At 43.3% G+C, this 24,363-nt stretch overlaps 1 protein-coding gene and 1 long non-coding RNA gene across 10 annotated transcripts in view; one reads left to right on the plus strand and one right to left on the minus strand.

The window, feature by feature from the left end:
• The window catches only part of plekhg4 (pleckstrin homology domain containing, family G (with RhoGef domain) member 4), a 64,761-nt gene that overhangs the window by 17,216 nt on the left and 23,182 nt on the right, over positions 1-24,363 (plus strand). For 4 of the 9 annotated variants that reach the window (XM_040011463.1, XM_040011461.1, XM_040011466.1 and 1 more), the window contains exons 1-2: positions 11,241-15,454; positions 23,984-24,181. In XM_040011463.1, the coding sequence (XP_039867397.1) occupies positions 15,347-15,454; positions 23,984-24,181 (306 nt within the window). In that variant the 5' untranslated portion in view covers positions 11,241-15,346. Of the gene's footprint in view, positions 1-5,886; positions 6,033-11,240; positions 15,455-23,983; positions 24,182-24,363 lie in introns of those variants that run through there. The other 5 variants (XM_040011465.1, XM_040011464.1, XM_040011469.1 and 2 more) reach the window with 3 other exon arrangements.
• Positions 19,105-23,985, minus strand: LOC120721267. Its single transcript, XR_005693146.1, has 2 exons — positions 23,086-23,985; positions 19,105-22,988 (listed from the first exon to the last, which is right to left on the minus strand). It is a non-coding gene; the product is annotated as an uncharacterized LOC120721267 (long non-coding RNA).

A 24,363-nucleotide genomic window follows, 5' to 3' on the forward strand; every position in this document is an offset into this window, starting at 1 on the left:
TGCGTCATCACAGTTGGTCCACATATAGTTATTATTATTATTATTTTTTTAATATTTATGGAATTTTTCCTTTGGTGCTAAATGACTTTTTAGATTTACTATTGGGCTTTTTCTTCTTTGGAGCCTTATTTTGCAAAATAAGGCTCCAGAGTAGATGGGAATGGAGGAAGACGGTGTGTGCGGAGTAGCCTTTTGGCATACTGGCTAGCGAGCGATTTCAGTGCCTGCAGAAATCTTTCATGGGCGTTAAAAAACAAAACCCTGGAGTCCATCTGGGATCCTACTGTAAACAGATATTTTATTCTCTGATTTGATTTAAGATCGGAAAGTTTTGAGAACATGTCATTAAAAATTTAAAACCTCACTTTATCTTAAAATTTGTCTGATCATGATAGTCTTCTCAGGTGTCATTTAGAAGGCTTCCACCGTGGCTGCTGTTGCTCTGCTGTTTCCCCTCAAACACATTCAGAGACACTAAGTTTCAGTTTCAAACTGACTCTGATGTCCTGTGAAGGACATTTCTGGCTATGAAAACTGCGTTTCCAGCTATGGCAGCAGTTTTCATTTTACGAGTCCACAGATTTCCAGGCCTGAGGGAGAACAATGGTCTCTCTCTCTCCCCCCCCCCCCCCCCCCCATTCATCAGGTTATGCACCATGAATTTGACCTTCAAGGTCAGGCTGTCCTCGTGGACTTTAACATCCCGAGTTAACAGAGAGACAACATTTAACAGTTAACCAGATACACAGACTTCCTATTTATCCTGTTTGCTTCCCTGCCTCTTCACCCATTCCCTGACAATAAAAATATCAAGTTGAACGAGCACCACACCATTGAGACTCAGTGAAAGTGTTCCTGTGGACTAGGGCTGCCGCAAACGATTATTTTGATAGTCGACTAGTCAGATCATCATCCATTGGACATAAAACGTACAGCTTATTGCACCAGCAGCATCTGCTCTTATATAACTATCATTATCTTACAGCTTTAAGTGTTTAAGGTCTGTGCTAACTGAAAATAAAGACAAGATGATAGTTTATTAAATTTAAATGAAATTTGCAGATTGTTTCGGTGAAGTTTAATAAACTCCTTGCTATCTAAAATATAACAGGACACCGGAGTATATTCTCTAGCATCTCACACTTCTGATAATCAGCTGTCTGCTTGATGTTTATTCAGCTGTGTAAAAACTATAACTTTAATCTCAGCCAAACCGATTTACTCAGGAACAAATAAAATACAAAAAAAGCCAAACAATAACATTGTTAAGTTATCTAAGTGACTTATATATCATGTTTAACCTGAGTAGCGAAAGACAGCGGTGGGTTTGAAAACGATTTGCCGGGAGTCCGGTGTTCTCACGGCTCTAGTGAGCCTTGCCCCCGGCTAGCTATCGAGCCAGTGGGTAACAGACGTCTCCGAAAACGTCGTAGCGCTTTTGAAAATATGTGGTGTCTTGATAAACTGAGCCGATATTTGAGGTTTACACAGCTACATTCTCGCTTGGAAATATGTTAAACGTTTATTTTGTGACCCAGAAAGAATAATAAGAGTAATATTAAAACCAACTAGCTGCCGCCATTGTTGGAAACTGAACTGGGCTGCGCTATGAATTCTGGGACACAGCTGCTTCTTCTTCTTCGGGGTTTAACGGCAGCTGGCATCCTTGTACATGCAGTGCTGCCATCTTCTGTTTCAGTCCGTTATTACACTCTTAAATCCTGCTACTTATTCCTGCGTCTTTTGTGATCTTACAAAGCTTCAAACGACGCGTCGACTATTAAATCAGTCGTCGACGATTTTGATAGTCGACGTAATCGTGACTAGTCGACTAATCGTCGCAGCCCTACTGTGGACCGTGTGCCGGTTTTTAAAAGTGGTCCCTCCCAAATTTAAATCTTTCACAGATTTTCCTTCTTATAGTCTCCTAACCGTTTGTTCTCACTTGCTGGTAAAACCCAGGTGTCGATTACATTCATGTTCATTTTAGGTAGAGACACGGCACTTGGTGATATTTGGCCTCTGGTCATAAGAGGGGCTGTCAGAGCTGCTAAACAGGGGCCTGCTGTGCTGTGAATGACTCACGCTGACTGTCTCTGTGTGCTGCAGCAGAAACATTACGGGTCACATCGCCGCCAGGACTTTCACATAAAAGAAGTTCCTGCATTTATTCAGACATGAGAGAACAAGTGAAGCTGCAGGAACATTTATGTAACAGGGGCTGAGAGGGGGTTTTGTTCCCCCCTCAGGCATTTGTTTAGAAGAGGAGCCCCCCAGATCCTGACACGTCTCCTGATCTGTGTTGTTAGCAGATAACTGAGCAATACTCCTCCAAGACACAGGGAAACGGGATATGTGTGAGACCTGCCTAAATCCCTCATCAGTTATAAAAAAGGTGGGGCTAATAGAGCATGGATGCTTGTATCCTCCACCTGCGCACCTTTCGGATATGTTATGATCTGGTGTTTCCTGCAGAAATAGTTTGTGGTGGTAAACCTTGTCCTTCAGTTTTAACTGTTTTCTCTTTCTTCCTTTTCTCTCCAGTTTAAATGAGTAGTATATTAGTCAACAGGAAACTTTTGTAGTGTATTTATGTGTAAATAAATCATATGCACACAATAACTATTCAACTGCTTCTTCAGTCAGTTCATGGATGGACTCCAGATCCATGTAGTGATGGTAGACTGTATTCTGCTCAGCAGGCGAACCTGTTCTCTGGAGGTTAAGTAGGAGTAGACCGAACCTGAACTATGGTCTCCAGCTGCACTCTTTTAATCTACGAGTAAAGCAAAATCTTCTGGAGAGCAGCTGAATGATATCAGACTGTCACAACAGTAACCTGATCAGCCTGCTGGTGGGAAACACTGGAAAGGGTAGGGCTGGCTGGTTACCAACTTTCAAAATAAGAGCGAGCAAGTAAAGTCTGTATGTAGGGAAATGCTGCTCAGAACAAACAGGTGGGTACCGTTCTCTGATTGGATCAAATTATTTAAAAGTTACCTCAAAGTAAAGGATGACTTTTTCTTTTACTGAAAGGTTAAAAATAAAGCCCGTTGCTGGTTCTGCTCTGGCATCTGTGTTTTGTTTTTCATTTGCCTGCGATTATACATGATGAATGACACAAGCAGATCTTCAATCGCCACAATTCTAATTTGAAGGGAGAGCTGGGAATTCGAGGAGACCCTGGCAGAGTCCCCAGTGTTCCCATCATAAACGTCCGGGTAGTAGTGTTGGTGGTGGGGGGACTCCATGTCATCCTTTCAGAGCCTCAGCCATTGTGACCTTGCCAGTTTGTCTCTGTTTTCTACACACGGACACTCTGAAAGCAGTTTTTCTCTGCAGCTCCTGGAAACCACAGACAGACTCCCAGCAGCACCCTGGAAACCAGCACAAACCCCTCGACCCTATGCTGGTCTCAGTGGTGCATCAGCTTCTCTGTGGAGTCCAGCTTCAGTGAACAGTTTGAGCACTGTGCAGGAGTCTAATATCAGGCACTAAAAACAGGCTTTAGGCTTTGTGTTTCCATTTTCTCTGACTATCAAACTGAATCGTGTGACATTCATGACCGGCTTAGTCACTTTAACATCTTAGAAACTGCAAAAATGACTCTCATTAATCTTCTCGAGCTTTGAGAACTTTGGGAAAAGCCTTCATCGCTGTCACCATCAGCTGGTTTCTGGTCCAGTCTGAGCTGTCATCAGGTGACCTATATCAGCAGGAACTCTGCTTCAGGCATTGGCCCATTTCAGCATCTCACTAGCCCACTGCCATACATTATCTCTGACCCCCGACCCCAAACTCAGAGGTCTCTCCGCTGTGATGATAGCAGCAGCTGTTTGTCTCCAGCTGTGACCATCAACTTGTTTCAGACTGGAGGCTGTGGGAGTCAGTACAGTTCTGTATGGGTCTTTGTTCCCAGCCGGCAAACTGTTAGCAGTGTGGCGTCACATGTGGGACTTGTTAGGGCAGTAATGGATTCAGCAGAGGCCTCTAGTGCCCTTCAGTTCAGCCATTACTGTGCATTCACAAGGCAGATGTTTTTAACAGTGACCACATTCAGCCTCGGTGGCAGCAGGAGCCAAAAACGGTCCTTCAGGACTTTGATGCAAGCGTCCCTCGGTTACTGCTTGGAGTCAGCCGATGGACTCATCTGCAGCTGTTTTATACCTGATTTCAGTGAATACTTGTCAGAAACACTAGACATCCCAAAATTTGAGGAGACTGGAGAGCAAAAGGATTAATCACAGGACTGATAAATCAGCCGAATATTTCAGAGCATTCATTGATCGTCCGTGTTCTTGGACACATTTTCTCTGGGTTTACATGAAAACAAATAGCATGTCTGTTGTTTTCATTGTGGACACTTTGACCTGCTGGTGGAACTAAAACAAATCTTTTCGTGTGTGTGTGTGTGTGTGTGTGTGTGTGTGTGTGTGTGTAACTGAAATTCTTTGCATTGTTACTCAAACGTTCTACGACGTCTGAGAAAATGAGTGTGCATATTGTCCGTCTTGGCTTACTGTATTCAACATGTGAATATAATTTCGGGCACCCTGAGCACACTCGATCTTATCTGATCTTGGAACCAAAGTGGGATGTTGCCTGTTTAGCACTCGCTCATAGACCACCTGGGAACTGTGCTGTAAGCTTAGGGGCGGCTGTTGGACGTCTGTTAGTCGGAAAGTTTGATCCACACTTCCTCCGGTCTGTGCCGCAAGATGCTGAACTCCTGGTTATCCCAGTGCATCCTTAATGTGTGTCTGAATAGGTAACTTTTGTTACTTTAGTGCACGAGTGGAAAATGTAATGTGATTAGAGTAATGCAGTAATTAACCAAACTGAGTCTTTTTAATAAGATGTGGGTGACTATTCTTTGCTGGGGAAAGGCTTTGCTCAAAAGGCTACAAGTGGAAAGTCTTTTCACAGGGGCTTTGCTTCATGTCTGTTCACAACAAAATTGACCTTTTTTAAAATTTTATTTAACAAAGAGGTCCTTTTAATTTTTATTTTTTTTTATTTTTTTTTTGCCTCAAGGACAGAACATGAAGAGACACGAGACAAAAATAAGGACAAATCAGGACAAACAAGTAACTGAATACAAATACAGAGCCCAGCTTAGGAATGTCAGTATCATTCTTCAGTGCGAAGTAAAATGATACATAAAGGCTGAAGGTTAGGTTTCTGCCATTATCAGTAAAACCGAACTGATCATAATGGAGTTGGGGCTGATAAACAACACCAACGTTTTCCTGATACAGAACGAAGAGAAGACTTTAGAACAAACTGCGTCTGTTTGTATTATCAGAGTTTTAAAGTGGAAAAAAACGACACACGTCCACTCTAAAGAAATTAAAAGAGATAAAGTTAGCTTGGTATATTGTGTTACAGTTATCACTGTCTCATCGGTGTGCTGTGTTTATAGCTGGTAATACTGGAAAACAGGCCTGTCACATTCTGAGGAAGGTCCAAGTCACATTGACACAGCACTAAAAATCATGTTTTACTGTGTGGGAAGTTAAAATGAGCTGGAATTGGTTTAGAACTGCTTCTTTGAATCAAACTGTTTTAAGTCTCAGGAACACAATACAGAAAAACAAACCTGCTCATACCGGAGCTATCAAGATTTCCCCTGACAGAGGATCCGTCCTCCCCCGCTCCTTGTTGGGTTTTCCTGGGTTTTATTCTGCAGGTTGTGATGAAACTGGATTAACTTTGTTTGGTATTTAAATTATTTATTTGCAGTATTTGTAACTTGAATCTTGTTGATGTACCTTAAGTTCTGCCAGCAGAGAGTGACAGAGAGGAGAGGTGAGGTGAGGAGGGCAGGGGGAGGATCCAGAGATGCATGATTGGCAGCTGGTGGGTGGGGCTTAACATGTGAGAGGCTAGACTGAGAGTTGCAGTGAATCAGACCTCACCGGAGGCGAGACACACGGCACACAGACAGACAGACAGACGGAAAGACAGGAAGAGAGGAGCTAAAATGGTCTTAAACTGGAATACACAGCGACTGACAGCACACTGCAAACATGGTAAGATCACACACTCAGTCTCCAACATCCAACAGCAGTCTGCAGCACATGGTGTGTGTGTGTGTGTGTGTGTGTGTGTGTGTGTGTGTGTTGAGCGAGGTTTGTTTGGGGGGGACAGGGGTGTTGGGTTTCCATCAAGGTGTATTCTGAAACATTTGTCCTCAAGTGTGTGTGTGTGTGTGTGTGTGTGTGTGTGTGTGTGTGTGTTCAGCCAGTTAAAAAGTCCTTGCAGTGACTGTGTGTGAGTGTGTTTGTGTGTGTGTGGTTTGGAGCAGAGTCTGTGTTCAGCTGAAATAAACCTCTAAATTCAAACCTCTTGAGTTCTGAGTTCAGACTCACAGCAAAACAGAGAAAAGCAGAATCATCTGTTGGTTCAGCAGTTTAAAATGTCCATGATTGAAAAAGCAAAACAAATGCAATAAAACGAGTATGTAACAGTTCACAAAGACAGCTAAAGTGCAGTAAATAAAAGCAGCAGTAAGAGCTTTTTTGTATGCACATTTAGTTGGAGTCCCTGTCTTCACCCTCTTGTGTTTTTCCAAACTCTCAGATCTTTATTTTAAAGTTTTTAAGTGTCAGTTTGTGGTTGAAGGTTTCCATAAAAAAACAAACAACCCCCCCAAAATTATGTATACCAGGACCTTTGTGTGTCTTTAATGAAGAGCTGCAACCACGTGAGGGCTTTTCTCTAGCCTTCAGAGAAACCTGGGGTTAAATGTAAAATGTGGTGATGTTTAATGCATTTAGATGTTGTGGGCTGTCATGATGCTGGTTTGGATTGTACTCCTGTTTTGTCCCTCAGCTCCTCCTGAAATCTGTTGTTTGTTTTGGTCCTGTGGTCAGTGCGTCACCTCTCAGGATTTCCTTATAGGCTTTAAACCTAGTTTGGTTTTCTTACTGAGCTGTTAGTAGATTTGTAGTTTTATTATTGCTGTCCTCCTCTCCTCACACACAAGAATAATTATGGAGTTCCACAGGGTTCTATGCTAGGACCAATTTTATTTGCATTATGCATGCATTATATTATATTATTTGAAATAAAATACATTTTCATCATTGCTATGAAGATTATATCAAGCTCTATCGATCCATCAATCCACACAACACAAAGTGATTAGATAAATTGCAGGAATATCTTGCTAGCAACAAAGAATGAGCTGCAAAGTGACTCACTACGAGTGACTCACTTCCTGTGTGGAAGCCCCTTCACAGTTAGGAAGGAGGATTATCCAGGTGGTGCTTAGTCACACGTTAGCCAGTAAGCATGCGGCTTCACTGTCTACCTCTCATTTGTCACAGCTAGTGTCACACCTAACATCAGGATGGCAATGGCACAAAAACATCTCTGCCTCGTAATGGATTTAACTGCCTGCCTGTTTGTGTCATGCTATAGAAACGTTGTAGCCTGTGTGTAAAGATGGCTTTAATATGGGGGTGAACAGAAGAGAGTGGTTATCATTTATTTTATGGTAGAACACTTAAATTTGTACCTGTAGTGTTTTTGTAGTTTAGTTCACTCTGGGCTCATTAACTAACATCAGACCCGAGGAGCACATTTTATCACACTCAGAAGAAGGCGAGACAAAGTTTTAGTGAAAGTTCACAGTGTTGGTTTGACCTTCAGTTTGTTCCCAAAGAGCCACAGCAGCGTCCCTCCCTGCAGTACCCAGAAGTGTAACAACACAAAACTGTTTGCCACAGATATCTCTGTCTTTCCCGTGAGCTCTTATTACACTGTACACTGTGAGGTTTCTCACTGCTGGCCAGAAAATTGTACAACATTCCTGTTTTTCCAGTTTTATTAAAGTGTAATAAACAGATCGCTTTGCCTGAACAAAATACCTGGAACAAAAGTCAGAGGGTAAAAAAGTTTAGTTTATCAAAACCTGAAGACTTTCACGTTAAAGAGGTCCTTTCTTTCAGGGAGTTAAGAGCTTCCTGCTTTCCTGCAGCAGTGAAGTAAATGAAGTGGTGTTTAAAAAAGGTGTTAAAAGCTTGTCTGCATGAATGCAGGGTTCCTCCTCCAATCACATTATAATTCAGTGGCTTTATATCAGGTTCACTGGGATTTGTTTGTGGTTTGTAAGTCTTAGAGGAGAAGCTGCTGAGTAAAATGTCATCTGTCGAAGCTTGGATTAACTCAAAATTAATGATCGTGATTTATTATGGACTGAAATGCTTTGCGGGCTTTCAGTGCTTCATTGTTAGACTTCAGAAATGTTGGCTCCCGCTGGAGGTTTTGCCCCTTTTCCTACTATTTTACCCGAGGATAAAAATAATATATTATATATATTTTAAATGAAATATCTAAAAATACACAGATTTCTGTGAGGTAATGTGACACAGCCTTGGCTGTATGTGGACCAGTCGTAATAAGTCACCCTTCAAAGGTCCATTTTAATCCAGTAAAAGCCCTGATTGGTCACTCTTCATGACCAGAAGGCTTGAAAATAAGGCCCTGGATCTCATGTCCAGTCTGCTGCGATTGCCACAGTGCAACTTGGTAACAATGGAGATAAATAAGTGTGTGGCTGTTGTTTCAGTGAGTCACACTTTGGAGGCTGAATCACACACACACACCTGAGCAGAGATGAAATGTTGTTGCCATGGAGGAGTGTGATTGGGTGTGTTTGATACAAAGGTGAAATATTGCGAGGCTGAAGAACACGTGCTCAGGCATGTTGGAGAACCATAAAGGGTCTGCAGGAGTTAGAACCAGGAGTCCACCAGACAGGAGGTTGTCCTGCTCAACTGTTTTTAAAGCAGAAAATCACTCAGAAAACACTTCAATTACACTACAGTCGCAGCACAGCCATCTTTGGTCAGTTTTCCAGATGTTTTGCTCCGTGTTCCTGTCTCTGAACTGAAGTTGTCCTCACCCCAGCAGCTGACTCAGACTGTGATGTTATGCCATCATGTTTCATCATACTGGTCTGTAACGTCCCTCATGAATGACCCGTTTCTAACCGGGTTTATAGCAGTTTGCTTTCTCCCTGGCCTGCAGTCCTCTCTCTGTGATTAGCAGATCAACCCCCTGCTGGGATGACCCAAATGGCACTATGCTGTGATGCGAATCAGTGTTTGAGATTTTGGTGATGCGCACTTATCATCATCTCCATAAACAGCCTATTAAATAAGCAGAAACGCCTAACATTATTCAACACATTCCTGCATTGATTATTTTTATTCTGTAAGATAAAAACATTTAATCTCAGCACATCACAGCTTTCATCTGACAAACTGCTGCTCTGACAGTGCCAGAAGCAACACACAGCCTGACATAACCTCTGCCGGTCTGCACGTGATGTTAGGATAGAGATAAATGTACTCTTTTCCTCAGAGCAACTGTGGAATAAGCTGTGTTCATTTAACTGGATTTAAGGTGAGGTCCCAGTACCCCCTGATCCAAACCCCGAAAACCAACCCAGCATTTGGGGCAAAAAAAGAAAAAGTTCCCGTTAACACACACACTAAAAATTATTTCAGTTTTTCCCCAAAAGCCTTTTTGTTTTTCTCAAACAGTGGGGTTAGGGTTACTCCTCGTCATTGATGCCTTGGAGCTCACACGGGTTAAATTGAGATATAAAGATCAGCGGACGTGTTCAGGCTCTTCCTGCGACACCGTCTTTTTACCCAGCAGACCCTCGACAAGCCCAAACGCCTCTGATTTACAGAGCCTTGAAGCTCTGCAGGAATGTTTGAGGCACTCAGATAATGGACTCGCACTGATGGAGGTTACAGACAGAAAACAAGGTGTGGTCATGGATCGTTGACATTCTTACAACAAACATGTCACAGATAAGCCTCAGTGTAATTCAAGATAATTAGTTTGGGTGATTTTTAAAAAAAAAAAAAAAAAAAAGAAAAAGATTTCATGACATGAGATTTGGTAATACTTCTTAAAACGGTTAAAGAAATCCGCTTCCAGTAAACAGGATTTGATGGAAGAGGTTTCCATGAGCGGGCTGCTCATCTTGCGTATTGGATTTAACACACTGACCCAGTGGGCTTCACTTCACCGCCTGATGGAAGCTGTTTTTCACGCTGCCTCTCGGGTCAGATGTCAGAGGAGAAAAGCTCAGCCTTTGAACCTGCAGGCTGCAGCTCAGCCGGAAATGTTTTTATCTCTTGGGACTCGTCAGCGATAGGAAGTGGTCGTCGTCCGCGGTGTTGAGTGCTGCGTTGTTGGGATGGACCCGCGGCGGCGATGCGCTTCAGAGGAGGCAGCACAAAGAGCCAGTGTTCCTGCAGGTCCTCACCGTACCTCAGCACCCTGTCATCTTCCTGCCCCAGCCTGCCTGAAACATGAAGCCTCTTCCCCCTCCCTTCACCCTCAGCTCCGTCTGGGAAAACACCCCTCCACCGAAAAACACGCTACCTGAATATAACACCCATAAAATAAGATTCCCCCCCAGGCCAATAACTTCTCTGACCTACTTCAGTGTGAGGTGAATCCTGCCACACATGCAGAGAGCTTCAGGGTCCCTCATGTGGGATATTAGATCCATTTCATTGTTTTCCACTTACAAACTTTACATGGGTGGTCCACTGCACTATAATTCCCTACTTGTTTTAGCATTTTTGTCTTCATCTTATTATCTTCATTCATCATGCAGGATCCAAACAACACTTGATTAAAAAGTTCAGTCACAGCTGAGCAGCCGGTCCCAGCTTTTTCCTGTCGTGCATTTTCTCTAAAGGCTCTGTGGCAGGTTGCTGTCGTGGCAGCTCATGATATCATTCAGCTGCCCAGAGAGGATGCTGATCATCCTGACAGACTCCAACTCCACCACTTTGGACTGCAGCTGGTGATTCTAGGCCTGTGTCTGCTCTCATATTCGCTACCACATATGAATGATCGTGGGTGGTTTTTTTTTTTTTTTGTTTGTTTTTTTTTTACATGGCTTTTAGTTTTGTGATGTATTGATTTCAGCGGGAAATATAGGGGAAGGTTTTTTCAGTGGGGAAAGGTTAAATGTTAAAGGTGGGAAGAAGCTTGTGCCCAGAAACACAAGAGGAACGAGGATGTGAAGCAGCACATTTTTTTACAAGTTTCATATGGATCCTATGTGTTGGAATTTCTTTTAAGAAAAAATTAAATGGTAAATTGAATGTATGTTTGATACTTGATAATCTTTATCAAGTATCAAACTTTTTAAACTTCTTTTTAATGACTTTTTACAACCTGTTTTTATAAATGTCAGACTGGTGTAATCAGACTTCAACTGCATTACAGATGTAATCAGTCATAATAATGTTATGTATGTATAATGATGAATAACAGTGCTGAGGCAGAGATGAGTCTGCAGCATGCACAGAGGTAAACGTAGGAGTTGGAGTTACAATCGGTGCATCAGTTGAGTCCTCCGCCAATTTAATGTAAACAGAAGGCGATAAAGTGAGCATGACTGCTTTTCTGGTCTGTAACTGGGCAACTTTAAACAGCCCACATGAAGGCGTTTATGGTGGTATTTACAGTAGCTGCAGCTTTAATGCTGAGCGCAAACGTCTCACGGCTGTCCTGGACCCACTCCTTACATGACTTTATTTAAACCAGCTGGTTTGTCGAGGATTCTTGTGTTCAGTGAAGTTATTTACAAAAGAAAAAAAAACCTTTTGTGTTGTTTTTTTGTTTGTTAATATGTTTCTTCTCTGTTATATCAGGTTAAATCCACTCAGATTAGGTATCTGTGGACTTGTTAGGTGACTTTTTACCTTTGAGGTGACAGAATTATGACTAGGTGATAATTTGTCTTTAAGATGGACAGATGTGGCTGAAACTGTTTTGGGTCAATGTGTTATGAAGAACTGTTGGCAGCTTGTTGCAGGCATCTTTGAGTTAACAAAGTCAAAGATGGTGGAAGCACCTGCAGAAATCTGCAGTAGCAGATTAATGGAGTTCAGAAATCTGCTGCTTCTCTGCACTGGAATTGAAACACATTCAGAATTCACTGAAGGTCGTTTGAGGGGAAAACATATTGTCGGCGCATCAGAGAGAGGCTTTCAATTAATCTGCATTGTTTCTGTTTACAGTCCTACCTGCTGCCACTTGAACGTAAGCCGCCCCATCCTGCAGACGGACTTCCTTCATGTCCTGTCTGTAGTTTGGGGTTTAAGGGTGCAGCAGTGTTCATCATGCTGCAGGTTGAGCTTCAGTTTTGGCTCAGTTTGCTGCAGTAATAATTAGCATGTGAAGCAAACATGAGGAACACCTTTGATGTGGGATACTGGGGTTTTGTAATGTGATACACAGATGAACCATGAGGTTTCATGCGGTTGTCCACACCAGATCCTAGACCAGCTTCTGTTGTTAAAAGTCACCTCAGGCTGAGTTTGAAGATGAACTGAAATATTTCGCTCTGACTGTGTGTAGGTACTTGGGACAGCTCACTGTTTTTCTGGCTTTTTGATTTTCTCCTCTTGAGGAGAAGATGTTTCTTGCTTTAGACTTTCTCCCGTCGAGTACCCCTGCAGCCCCTCTGAGCCTCTCAATGGTCTGAGTTTAGCTCGGCTCTTAAATCAAATCGTGTCCCACAGGGACCGGCCATTACCTCTTTCCCCTATAAAGGGCCTTGAAGTTGGGCTTTTTGTCCTCCCCACTCAGCCAGCTGAGCTCAGCTTATTGAGCAGCCTGTCAGCTCTTCGCTGTGAGAAACTTGCAAATCTAATCTCATGTTTTAGAAACTCTGTGTGTCAAGGTCACTGCTCTACGCTATCGGTCTGAGCGCTGTGGCGCCGGACGCCGAGACGTTTTTGTTCCCCTTCAGGTTTGAGAAAGGTTTGTGTTCATGTGGGATGGATGGTGGCTCAGCTGCTGCCTGGCCTCATGAAGGTGTGAACTCCTGTGAAAACACTCCACAGGAGGCAGAAACAAAGACCACAGGCAGTGTGAAAGCAAAGTGAAAGGAGTGTTTGCTTTGAAGCCGAGGACCTCGCTGATTTTATATCACGTCTTTGCTGCTTCCAGTTTAGTTTTGTTGTTGCTCAGGCTTTGTTAGTCTGAGTTTTGTTTCTTCTTCTCTAGTTAAATAATGTATACTACAATACAAACACACTTTTAGTTCTGAAGAGTCAAACTGAAGACATTTCCTGATAATCTGCATTTCATTTCAAGGCCCTTTCAGACATGTTTGCCTCCCATGAATCTGACAGCGTCTGACCTGAGAGATCATCACGGTCACTTTGTTGTGACATTTTATGCTATTATTATTGTGGCAGATTGTGACTGTCAGTTTTAAGTTGCAGCTTCATCAGAGAACAACCTGAGGTCTTCCTCTTCTTCTTTTCTCTTCCTTTGTGCTACAATCACAAGAAAGAAGATTGATGAGATTTTATTGATACCACAATCCTGTAATTGATTTTTCTAATGAATTTTCTATGGGTAAAAAGTAGCCCTGTGCAGGTTTAAAGTGTCAGTGCAGGTGTATTATTCTCTGTCTGAAGGCAGCGAGGAAACGGATTACCAGGTAGGCTTAACTATGAATGCATATGCTCATGACATCATTATTTTGCAATGCACAACTGTGGAGGAAAGTAAACAAAACTTGCCAGTGCTGACAGAACTGATAATCTAAGGCATGCAGTAGAATCAGCTTGGTTCCATGACTTGGTATCGGTTCTCCAGTTTTATTTTTTCCTCCATTGAGATCAAAATGTTGAAACTGAGCCTTCCTGAATGGTGTCCAGAGCGTATGAGTTAAACTCTAGGCTGGTGGTCCCATATCCACTTGCATAACAGCATTTCCGTTTGTGTTTTTACCTTTCGTGCTTTTTGAGTGCATGGAAGGTAAAAACAGAGTTCCAGGTCACTGGAAACAGACCAACTGGAAAACTTCTTCCCAGGTGTGAGATCTGTTTGCAGTGCTAACAGGTGGTGAGAGAAGTTTCAGCTTGTGATGTCGGTGTGAGGGACTCTCATTGGCTGTCGGTGCTTAGGAGTAAGCTTTGTTTTGATGCCAGTTTGATTGGAGTGCTGTGGACGACCTGGCAGATCTGCATTTGCTTTTTCAGTAGCTGATTACCAGCTTTCTTGGCCCTTGTTGCCTCCTGTTAACTTCCTGATGCCTTCCCACTTTGAGTCATTTCGGACTCCGGCAGCAGCAGTAGGCCTCGATCGGCTTTTGGAACTTCCTCTGAAGAATTAAACCTGACTTCTTGGACTGTCTGCACCACACAGCAAGCCTTATTATATTTGTCAGAAAATCCCATCAAATAATTCAAATAGTCACTGTTGATTAAAATATTCACCTGTGGTAACCAAGTGGGATTTTACCAATTAGATGGCGACTTTGAATACCTGAGCAGACTCAGCCTGAGGCTGAGGGCTTTGATTTCCTCTGTGTGTGATTGTGGATGTGCATCTGTAGCATTCCTTTCCTATTATCTGTGGATCGCTGCCTGGTACGTCGTCTCATCTGTCATGTTTTCCTCTCATGAGTTTACAGCTGGGATTTTCAGAATAAAGGCATGCTCATTCTGTTCATTCTTGCTCATCATTTGCAGATTAGACAATTAAAGTCTCATCTGTCTGATACAATCAGGCAGGGGAGACTTTAATTGTCTTCTTCTTTAAACAAGCTGCAACAGGTCACAGCAAACAGAAACAAGTCTCTGAATGATAAAAAGGCAGTTTGTGGTTAAAGGAAATATTGATGAATGGAGCAGGAGATGAAAAACGACACCGTGGAGCTTCCCGATGCAGACGTGCTTTATTATTTTCACACGGGACTTGTGTGACCCGCAGGCCCTGTTAGATTTGTAATCGTTAAGGAAACAGAGGTTGTCTGCATTTGTAATTTCCACATTTCACCAGAGGTCATCAGATAACATGAAGCTGTTGAAAAGGCTTCACAGACCTCTGACGCTGTGCTGTGATGAGGGATGTGGAGCCACAGTGACAGAGGCTGCACATCCCTGTGGGACAATCAAACATCTGTCTAGTTTACCGTGTCGAGGTGTTTTTCTGTTAAGGATAGTCACTGATTTCAAAAGCAGCGTGTTTTGTATCAGGGTGGGCCGCCTGTGGTTAGCCGCATCGCAGCAGCGCAACAGAGGAGAAGGAAAATAGCATCTGATTTTTATCTCCCAGCCACAATCGGCAACATGAACTGCCAGACGTGTGTGTGTCTGTGGTGTGGGTGTTTTTGTTGTGATCAACTGTTGGCTGTGTGTTTCTGCAGAAACCATCTGCACTGAAGGTTTCTTAGTGTTCGTCCTGAGTAAGGGAGCCACATCAAATGGATATAAATATGTGAGTGGCATGAGGCTGTTGTTGAACTGTGGTCTTGTGCAAATACAGCTGCAGATATAAGAATATGGATCTTTTTATTTTATGTGCAGAGTGTTGTTTGCATGCAGTGAAGGAGGCCAGCACGTACAGTTTTGACAGATTTCTGAGCGCTGTGTACCACGTAAGATTCGAGGTCAGTAAGCACAACCAGAGTTCATACATAACGCACACGGGAAGGGGCACTGTCGATTTTTTCAGAAAATCAAAGGATTGATTTTAAGTGTGCCTTATTTTCTGAAAAACACGGTAATAACGACGGCCCGCTAGCATGCGCTACCAAAAATAGTGCTTTGGTGCATATCTGACGGACGAACGCCAAACCAGTTCCACACCACTGAAGTTGCAGCATTTTTACAAACCAGTTCTGGTTCATCCGTTTCACACAACCGTCCACTTTCGCCCTTCTCATTCTGCGTCACCGCCATGCTTTTTCCGCCATGTGCGTATGAAAACAAAGGCACCGCGCATGCGCGTTTTACCCATATTCTATCGCGATATTTCATTTTCTTATCGTTGCCTAACGTTATAACAGTATTACCGTGAACGGTATGATATAGCCCAGCCATACTCCAGACTAAGGGCAACTGACGGTCATTTTATTTGTTCCATGTCCAAAAAATGAGAGCAACAGTTGTTACCTTCACTCAGTTTGTAAGTGAGCAAACTCACAAATTCAACAGGGATTAAATAATTACTTCCCTCTGCGCACATCACTTCATCCTTTTATTATCGTTTCATAGACTTTATTATTGTGGCACAAAACGTTGTTTGATGCAAGCAGGACTTAAGAGACCTCGTGCTTTCTTATATATCAACATCACAATGTTCCCTTTCTGCGCCCCTCACATGTGGCTGACTTTGACCAATAGAAGTGCATATCAGGCTTTTCCCTGCAAGGAAATGTGGGAGAAAGGGGAAAATCTCTAGCGTTAAAGAAACCTTTGAGGTCAGTTTTCTTAATCGGGTGTTTTACTCAATCACTGCTTTGATTGGACAGACTGAGCCTGGTATGAGGTACAGCTTTTTCAGTATCTGGATTGAGCGCGTCTCCGTCACTGGTTGAATTGGTCGGTGCCGTCAGAAATCTCTACTTTTCCTTTAGCTGACAGCTGGCCTGGCCTGTCACTGTTCACTTCTCTGGAACGGGGGGGGTTAAAAGGTCATATGTCCTGTGGGTCCCTCGCCTATATAGCTCCTCCCTCCCCATGCCATGTTACCATGATTGGTAACTAAAACAGTCATGACCTCTGCTTTGTGGAACCGTGACCCCCCTTTTGTGGCTGGGCTGTTTAAACATGTGAACAGTTTCAGCACGCCGCTGACTCCTCCTCCTCCACACCCAACAGGAACTGGTTTGCCGCTGAGCAGTCAGCCGAACAGTTGGAAGGATGAATCATGACCCTCAGGGGAGACACGGGCTGCCACTAACTATTCATAAAACCAGCTGAACCTGAGATATTACATTAGTTTATCTCAGAGGCTCCATCCTGATTATTAAACAGGAGCCCTTTTCTCTTCCATCCACATGCTCATTTAAAAATGGCACCAAGTACCGACAGCAACAGTGAAACTGAAAGAGTAACATCTGAAGAATGAGAGCAAAGCATAACGTGATGGTTGAATGGACATTTTAAATATAGTATGAAGTAGCTACAGAAAAAAGTCTCACAGCAACCAGTAATTAGAAACATACCTTAAACACTTAAAGCTGTAAGCTAATGATAGTTATATAAGAGCAGATGCTGCTGGTGCAATAAGCCAGTTGTACGTCCAATGGATGATGATCTGATTAGTCAACTAATCGCAACAATAATCGGTGACTAGTCGACTATCAAAATAATCGTTTGTGGCAGCCCTATATTTAACGCATTTTTCGATAATGAATCATGCTGCTTAACTGCGGCACCTCACATTGTGCATTATCAACATTATAGTCCAGACAGATGACGAGCAGTCGTAAATGTTAAAAATGATTTGAAAACATGTTACAACAAAAGATGTTGACGTATTATTAAAATGTGTTTAATTAACATCTGAAAAACTAAAACATTGGGACGGAAAAGTATGGTGCTTTGTGCTGTGCACTGAGAATGATGCAGGCTGTTCAAAAGTTCATGCCAACCATTTCAATAAAAGTTCAAATCTAAAACAATAAATCATCCCGCCATGTTCTTCCTCTTATCTAAAGTCAGGTCGTGGGGGCAGTAGGGAAGCCCAGACTTCCATCTCGCCATCTCCTTCTAACGATAACGTTGAGCCTTTCCGAGGCCAGCCTATAAATGTTAGCTCTCCAAATTGCCTTGGTTTCACTCCGGGGCTTCCTACTGGCAGCACATGCCTGGCCGGAACACCTTACCCAGGAGGTGACGGGCTTAGTCCTCTCCTTTTGATGTGGAGGAGTGGTGGCCCTTCCCTGAACGCCTCCCGAATGACTGAACTGCTCACCCGATCGCTAAGGCAGAGCCCATCCACCTTTCGGAGAAAGCTAATTTCCACTACTTGTATCAGAGATATCACTCTAATACTGTTAACAAGAGATCAGACCGAGAATAACAGATTTTTGGCATTTCCCAACAACCGTGGACCATCTGGTTGCAGATAGCTGCTTAACATTAAGCATACAATAATGTAGGTGTGATATTTATCCATCCAGCCATTGTTGCCATATGTTCAGGGCTGTCACACTGTGAGAGGCAGGGCATGCTCTGAACAGGTCACCAGACTATCCACTCATCGTTTTTCCCTTACTCTGTTTGGTCACTAACAAGCTGTTAAACTTGAGGGGGCATCACATGATTGGTTAAGTGTAAATATTCCTTATTGGTCCACATATTGCCTGCAGGTTTATGTTTACTGGCTTGCTTACATGCTGTTGCCATTGACAGTGGGTTATTTATAGTGACTTATAGTGTGCTCTATAAAGAACGTGAAGCCCAGCGATTGGCTGTTGTCAGTAAAATGACACCTGGTAGTTGATGTCTTTCCTTCAGTTCCTATATCTGCAGTAATAGAGCTCCTGTGGTTTTTCTTCATGCGACCAGCTTTGGACTCCAGTTCCAGCTGGTCGTGGTCTCTGTTGTACAGACACACTGTCCTCTGTCTTCGTAGCGTGGTGTTATCCAAAGGGGTGGTGAAACGCATGAGGTATGCTGATCAGGTTTGTCTGGTCCCTCCCGTTCCGGTTCACAATACCAAAATAATCTCAGTACAGTAAGCTCAGTAACAGAGTTATCTCTGTTTACTTTGCCTGTTTGATCTCTCCACTGTTCCTACACACCTGGAGCTCGTGAGTCAGACGGCAAACGATTTGTTTAAATCTTGTCTTAAACTCCAGATTTCACTTTCAGTCCCACGTCGGCCCAATTATTTTAGGCTTTGACCTCCAATATTTCTGCTTGTTTTTCTGTTTCTTCGCACTGACACTGAATCCATATCACTGCTCAGCCTGAGGCGCAACACAGGAAGGAGCTTAAACCCACTGGTTTGACCTCTGACCTCCTCCTAATTGGTGTGTTTACGTTGTGAAGTGATCTCAGGAGTGAGACTCTTCTGTTGCTGCGCTCCGGATTAGAGGCCGAACTGACTGAAACTCTGTAAATCTGAATGAAAGTAAAAGCAGTGTTTTTATCACAGGACTCTGGTGTGTTGAGGATAATGAAGTTATTATTCAGAGTGGGTGGCCTCTCTCTTTCTCCCATGGGAACCTCTCTCAGCCTGCTTTGATGCGGCCCCCTCCCATCATCCTCCTCACCCTCTCAAAGCAAGCCTGAGCTGCAGTCTTAATACTGTAATCCTCGCTTTTATATACATCGTGATTCCTACAGTCTTTTCATGCCGTTACACAACAGAGTAGGTTTACAGTTTATATCAGCAACATAAAAGATGTGAAGTATGTTTAATGGGTTTACTCCTCCTGGACTGTGTCACTGAGGTTTTCTGGTTCTTGAAACGCGTATTAATGCATATTAAGAGTCCTAATGCAGAAAAGGAGAGACCATTAGCTCATCGCACCTCAGAGAAGATGATCTAAACATACGTTAACATACTGGCCTTATTATGATGAGTTAAGAATGTCTATATTTCACATTTTCAAATAGCTCTTACATATGCATGCTGTATTTTCACAGTGCTTTCTTACTTGTAGGCCATAGACAGTATAAGATATGAATGCAGTAAATACGAACTGTCCACGGTTTACAAAACGATCTGAAGTTTGGCGGTGCAGCGATGAATCTGTAAATTTCTGTCGTTGATGAAGCTGCCAGCTTTGTGTCAGTGTCACGTCAGCAGAGACGTCCATCAGTGCCCATTTATTTTCACTCCGGTTGTAACTTTTGGAGCGCCGCTGTGTTTACGATCGGTCTCTGTTTGCATCAGCACTTTAAACTCATGATCGTCCACAACCTGCCGCGGTGCTTTTCAGCAGCACAAAAATCCCCCCCCCTGGTCCCCTGTCCCCCTGCGCCAGCTGTCATCTGATATCCTGCTGCTAATATTGGCCTCAGTGTTGCATTTGGCTGCCAGTTGTCGCCTGATTCACATCCAGAATATTCAGCCGAGGCTGAAGGGGAACGCTGGCTGAGCAGGACGACACAACTGGAAACAGAGGGAAACTGTTAGTGACATCACCGCAGGGTCAGTTCAACAGGTCTGTGGGCGCTTTGAATACGGCCGATAAACAGAAGCGTCAAACTTTACAGTCAGGACAAAGTCAAATAAGGAGAATTTAAACGCTAAAGAAGCTGCTTAGAAAAACAGAAAAAATAATGTTCAATTTTTTTTTAAATTTTTTTTATTTATTTATTTATTTGCTGTGATGCAGTGACGTAATCTCTGCATCTGAGACTCATACAGCAGATAAATAAGACTGATGTTGATCGTGGTGCTGTCTTACATCACCATCTGTCTGCACTGTGAAAAAGAAAACACAAACAGAGTCACTCAGTTATACATTCTGTCATATTTGTAGTTTTTACATCTTTCTGATTAAACTATTATGAATTTATTAGCAAATTAGGAATATCCTATGTTGTCAGGATTATATCCATGATTTAGTCAACACTGGTTGTCTTTAAACTGAACTTGGACTTGAGTTCATTGCTGATGTTGTGCTTACATTCAATAGAAAAAGATGCTGGTGCATTAAAAATCATGACATAAGCTTTTGTGACTTAAACAACTGTCACCTGTAAGCCTCCAGTCGTTTAATGCTGGCGCCTGAAGGCACCTGCCTCGTGATTTCTGCCCTCTGGAGGACAAATGAAGGTTGATGAAATGCAGTGATGAAATATACTATTTTTTTCTTTCGCAACTCGGTGTGACTGATGGTATCAGTTTAGTATGAAGACACACTGAAGACGTCCTTTATCACAGAGACCATGGATGATGCACAAACTCTGTCATGCTGTTATCTGTAGTGATCTGGATTTCTGTAACGGTCCCAGAAATCATCAACAGAATGTGCCGAAGTGTGCAGCTGAGAACGGCGAGCATGTCTCCCATTTTCCCCCTCCCTGCACTGCTACCAGAGATGATCTCAACTGATTTATGTTAAAACTGCTTGATTACAGCAGGAGTCATGCGCTTATTTGGGTCAGTACTTGAATCTGAGTATTCACAAACTTAAACAAGAAGCAGCTTTCACTTAAGAACGGGTTTTACACGAAGCATTTAGAACTTTAAGTGAAATGTGAATGAAAGACGTGTTCATCAGGATGTGACTTTGATCTTGCAATGTGGCGGTTTGTAGCAAAGTGAGAAGTGACTGCTATAAGGGTCAGCACCTCTCAGTCAGAGGCCACATTTCTCTCTTGGAAAATGGTGGATTGCTCCTTCTGGGAATCGAGGAACGTTGCTGCACCAACCAAGGGAGTGCAGATATCTCTAGAGATGGTGGAGCATGACATGGGTAAGTAGAGGTAGCATGAGGCATTGTACCAGACTGTTGTGGGAGAAGAGAAAGTGGAGCCAGTTGATCTTTGTTCCGGCCTTCAACTGTGCTCGTGAGCTGTGGTGGACAAAAGCAGCCAAACTGAGCTCAGTCTTAAATTTTCCAAACAACCCCAACTGGGAGTAAACAACTGGGATTGACCTTCAATTCATGAGAGATTATATATCTTGTCTAGTCTGGGAGCAACTTGGATGCCCTGGGAAGAACTGGAAAACATTATTGGGAGGAGATATCTGGAACGTCCTGCTCAGCCTGCTGCTGCCATAGCAGACAGGATAAGGATGGATGGAGGCGAGGATGGTTTTGGACGTGGGTTTGGACTGGACTTGGGCAGCTCCGGGCTGCCCCTCCCCCCCTCTCTGTATCTTCCTCTCGCTACACAATGCTGTCAAATAAAGACTTAAAATGCCAAAAATAAACCAGAGAGAGAGAGAGAGAGAGCTTTTGTAGCAATTATCTTGTTTTCATAACCATCGGATGCCAAAATCGCTCATGACATTAAAATTAGTTGCCCAACCCCAGTCTTATATTAAACTCGCATGCCTCCTTGTAGACTCGGACCAGCTGTTGCCTTTGGTCCCGAAGGCCAGGCGACAGACAGACTCCACTTCAAGCTTCAGCTGATAATCACACGAGCTGCCCTCGTATCCACTTTTAAAGCTTATAAAACAGCTTTTTATGTATTTTACGACAAGTTATGTATCGGTCTCGATTACTGAGTTTCTGTATTTTCTGTTTTATAATGTGCTGCGTTTGTTTAACTTTGCTTGGATGTATAGCTGTAAAGCACTTGGTAAACCTGTTTTTAACTTCATTATAAATACAGTTAATTATCAGGGATGGGCATTTCAGCTATCTGGAACTATTACACTGTTCATTCAAGAACGCGCTCCACCCCAAACCACTCTCCAGTGACGCTGTGCATAGTTCTGTATAGTTGTGCAATTCATCAAAATGTAATCTTGGTTGCAATCCTGGTTTCCAGCGACTATGAAAGCAAGACATTTGACATGAAACTATTAAAAGAAGAAAAAAAAAGAGAGGCCGTGGCAGGTTTCATTCAACTCATGCCAAAACCTCTTTTTCCTTTATTTTTTTGGCTTGGCACTCCATCCCACCACACTTTACCCTGGTGTGTTGGTGTGTTGAGCTGTGTTAGCGTCACCTTTATTTCCATAGAAACGTCCTTCCTGGCGGTGCTAAAAACACAGGAAAATATGAAAAGGGTTTTCTTTTTTAATATTTAAAACTGAATGCTGATAACTGTCCACTGCAGATCTTTAATGGTTTCTGTTGTGTTACTTCCTCTTCACGGTGAAGAGTTGGTTGAAAATTAGATTTTCTTATCGCTTCCTTGCTGGTTTGTAGCTGCAGGTGCTTCTCAGGTGCTGCACAGCGGCGACCTGCTGCTCCTGGATCGTTAACGACAGGAAAAGGAGGAAAACTGAGTTTATTTGTCTGTATGAGTGAAGCCGACGCTGAGGGTGGAGCTGCCAGTCAGTGTGCTTCTGCCTGGAATGTTAAACATGTTGAATTAAAGAGGAGGAAGAGGAGGCATGGACACACACGCACGCACCTCAGAGGGCTGTCTGGAGCCAGACGGGGTGCGGATATTTTTACCTGACCAGTCGCCGCTACTTCCAGACCAGTGGATCCAGTTACCGCTGCAGACAGGGCCTCCCAGCCACACCTCCAGGGCCTGCCTTCTGTGCTTGGCCTTAAACATTAATCAAATGTGTCAATTGGAAGCACATGAGTGTGAGAGCAGCTTTACGGAAACACGACAGCTGACCGTGGAGGTGCAGCACACTCACATGACGTGTGGTCATAGCGGGAGAGGAAGCTGCTGTGGTCTCAGAGGAGATCCGATCAGTCCCTTTGATCATTCTGAACAGATGGGAACAGAGGAGCTGTTGTCTGTTCTGGAATGTGATGCAGAGGCGTGGCGTTTTTAAAGACAACAGCTGGATGTTCTGCAGACACACACTCACATGTTCTCTCCTGTATCCTCTGCAGTTTGGGCTGTTCGACTGCTGATTGTGACACACAGCCCAGCATTAAGGCCACATGAGCTGAAACTGATTATTCTTTAATACCATGAAAGCACCTTTTGTTGGTCTGAGCGGCTCATTATAGAGCGATTTGGTTGAGAGACGTCTTTTATCAGCAGCATGATAAAATCAGGACAGAGGAGCCAGAGAGGACTTCCTTAAACTAACAAATAAACAAAACAGTCAGTCTGCATCAGATACTGTACTGTACAGCGCACAGTAAAAGTAAACTTGGAAAGAATTAGGCCTGCACATTGTTTTCAGCGTCAGCGCAACTGTTTTATTATCCGTCTCTTAACGCAGGGTAGTGAGTTTGACAAGTGAGTTTGACATTGCTGTTTTTCTGAAAGGTGGAGATTGCAAAACATGCCAGCATTGATTGTTTGATAAGCACAGAGGCATAAAATTCAGATGGTGATGACAATTTGTTACCAGCTCTCAACTTCAATCCACAGTTGAGATGTTATCGTGTCGTCTGAAGCTCACATTAAAGAAGATTGAAACCTTGTGTGTTTAAAGGTTGTTCTGTAAGTGTGTCTGATTTTTGGATCTGAAAATGTGAAAATCTCATTTGTGGCATCTGTTGAAGTGTAGAAGAGCTCTTAGATTTGCCAGCTGAAATAAATTACCTTTGAAGTAAAACGTCTCTTACTCTTTGCAGGACTCTGAATCTTTGGACCGGTGCATCCAGTCGGCTCTGGCAGCCCTCTACCCACCCTTCCAAGCCACATCCCCAACTGTCCTCTGTCAGGTCCTCAGCGGTGTGGAGCGCTGTTACAGAGGAGACGGCCTCCGCTACCTCCTCCACTTCCTGCTGCCGGCAAAGCAGTTCTTACAAAACCTCCAGCAGGATGCCTGTGTGAGTATCTCTGCATTTCCCCGAGTAATCTCATCACACCTTTAAGCGTCCGTAACTTGCGCTCAGTGTCTGTTTGTTGTGGATTCCCTCTGCTGTAGTCTGTTGTTACATCAGGTTGGATGGTGAACACAAGAACAGACAGGAATCTCTGCACAGATTATCACTGTTTCTGAATCAAACGA

The sequence above is a fragment of the Simochromis diagramma genome, unplaced genomic scaffold (assembly GCF_900408965.1).
Source record: "Simochromis diagramma unplaced genomic scaffold, fSimDia1.1 OVJJ01000603.1, whole genome shotgun sequence".
In the NCBI taxonomy this organism is placed as follows: Eukaryota; Metazoa; Chordata; class Actinopteri; order Cichliformes; family Cichlidae; genus Simochromis; species Simochromis diagramma.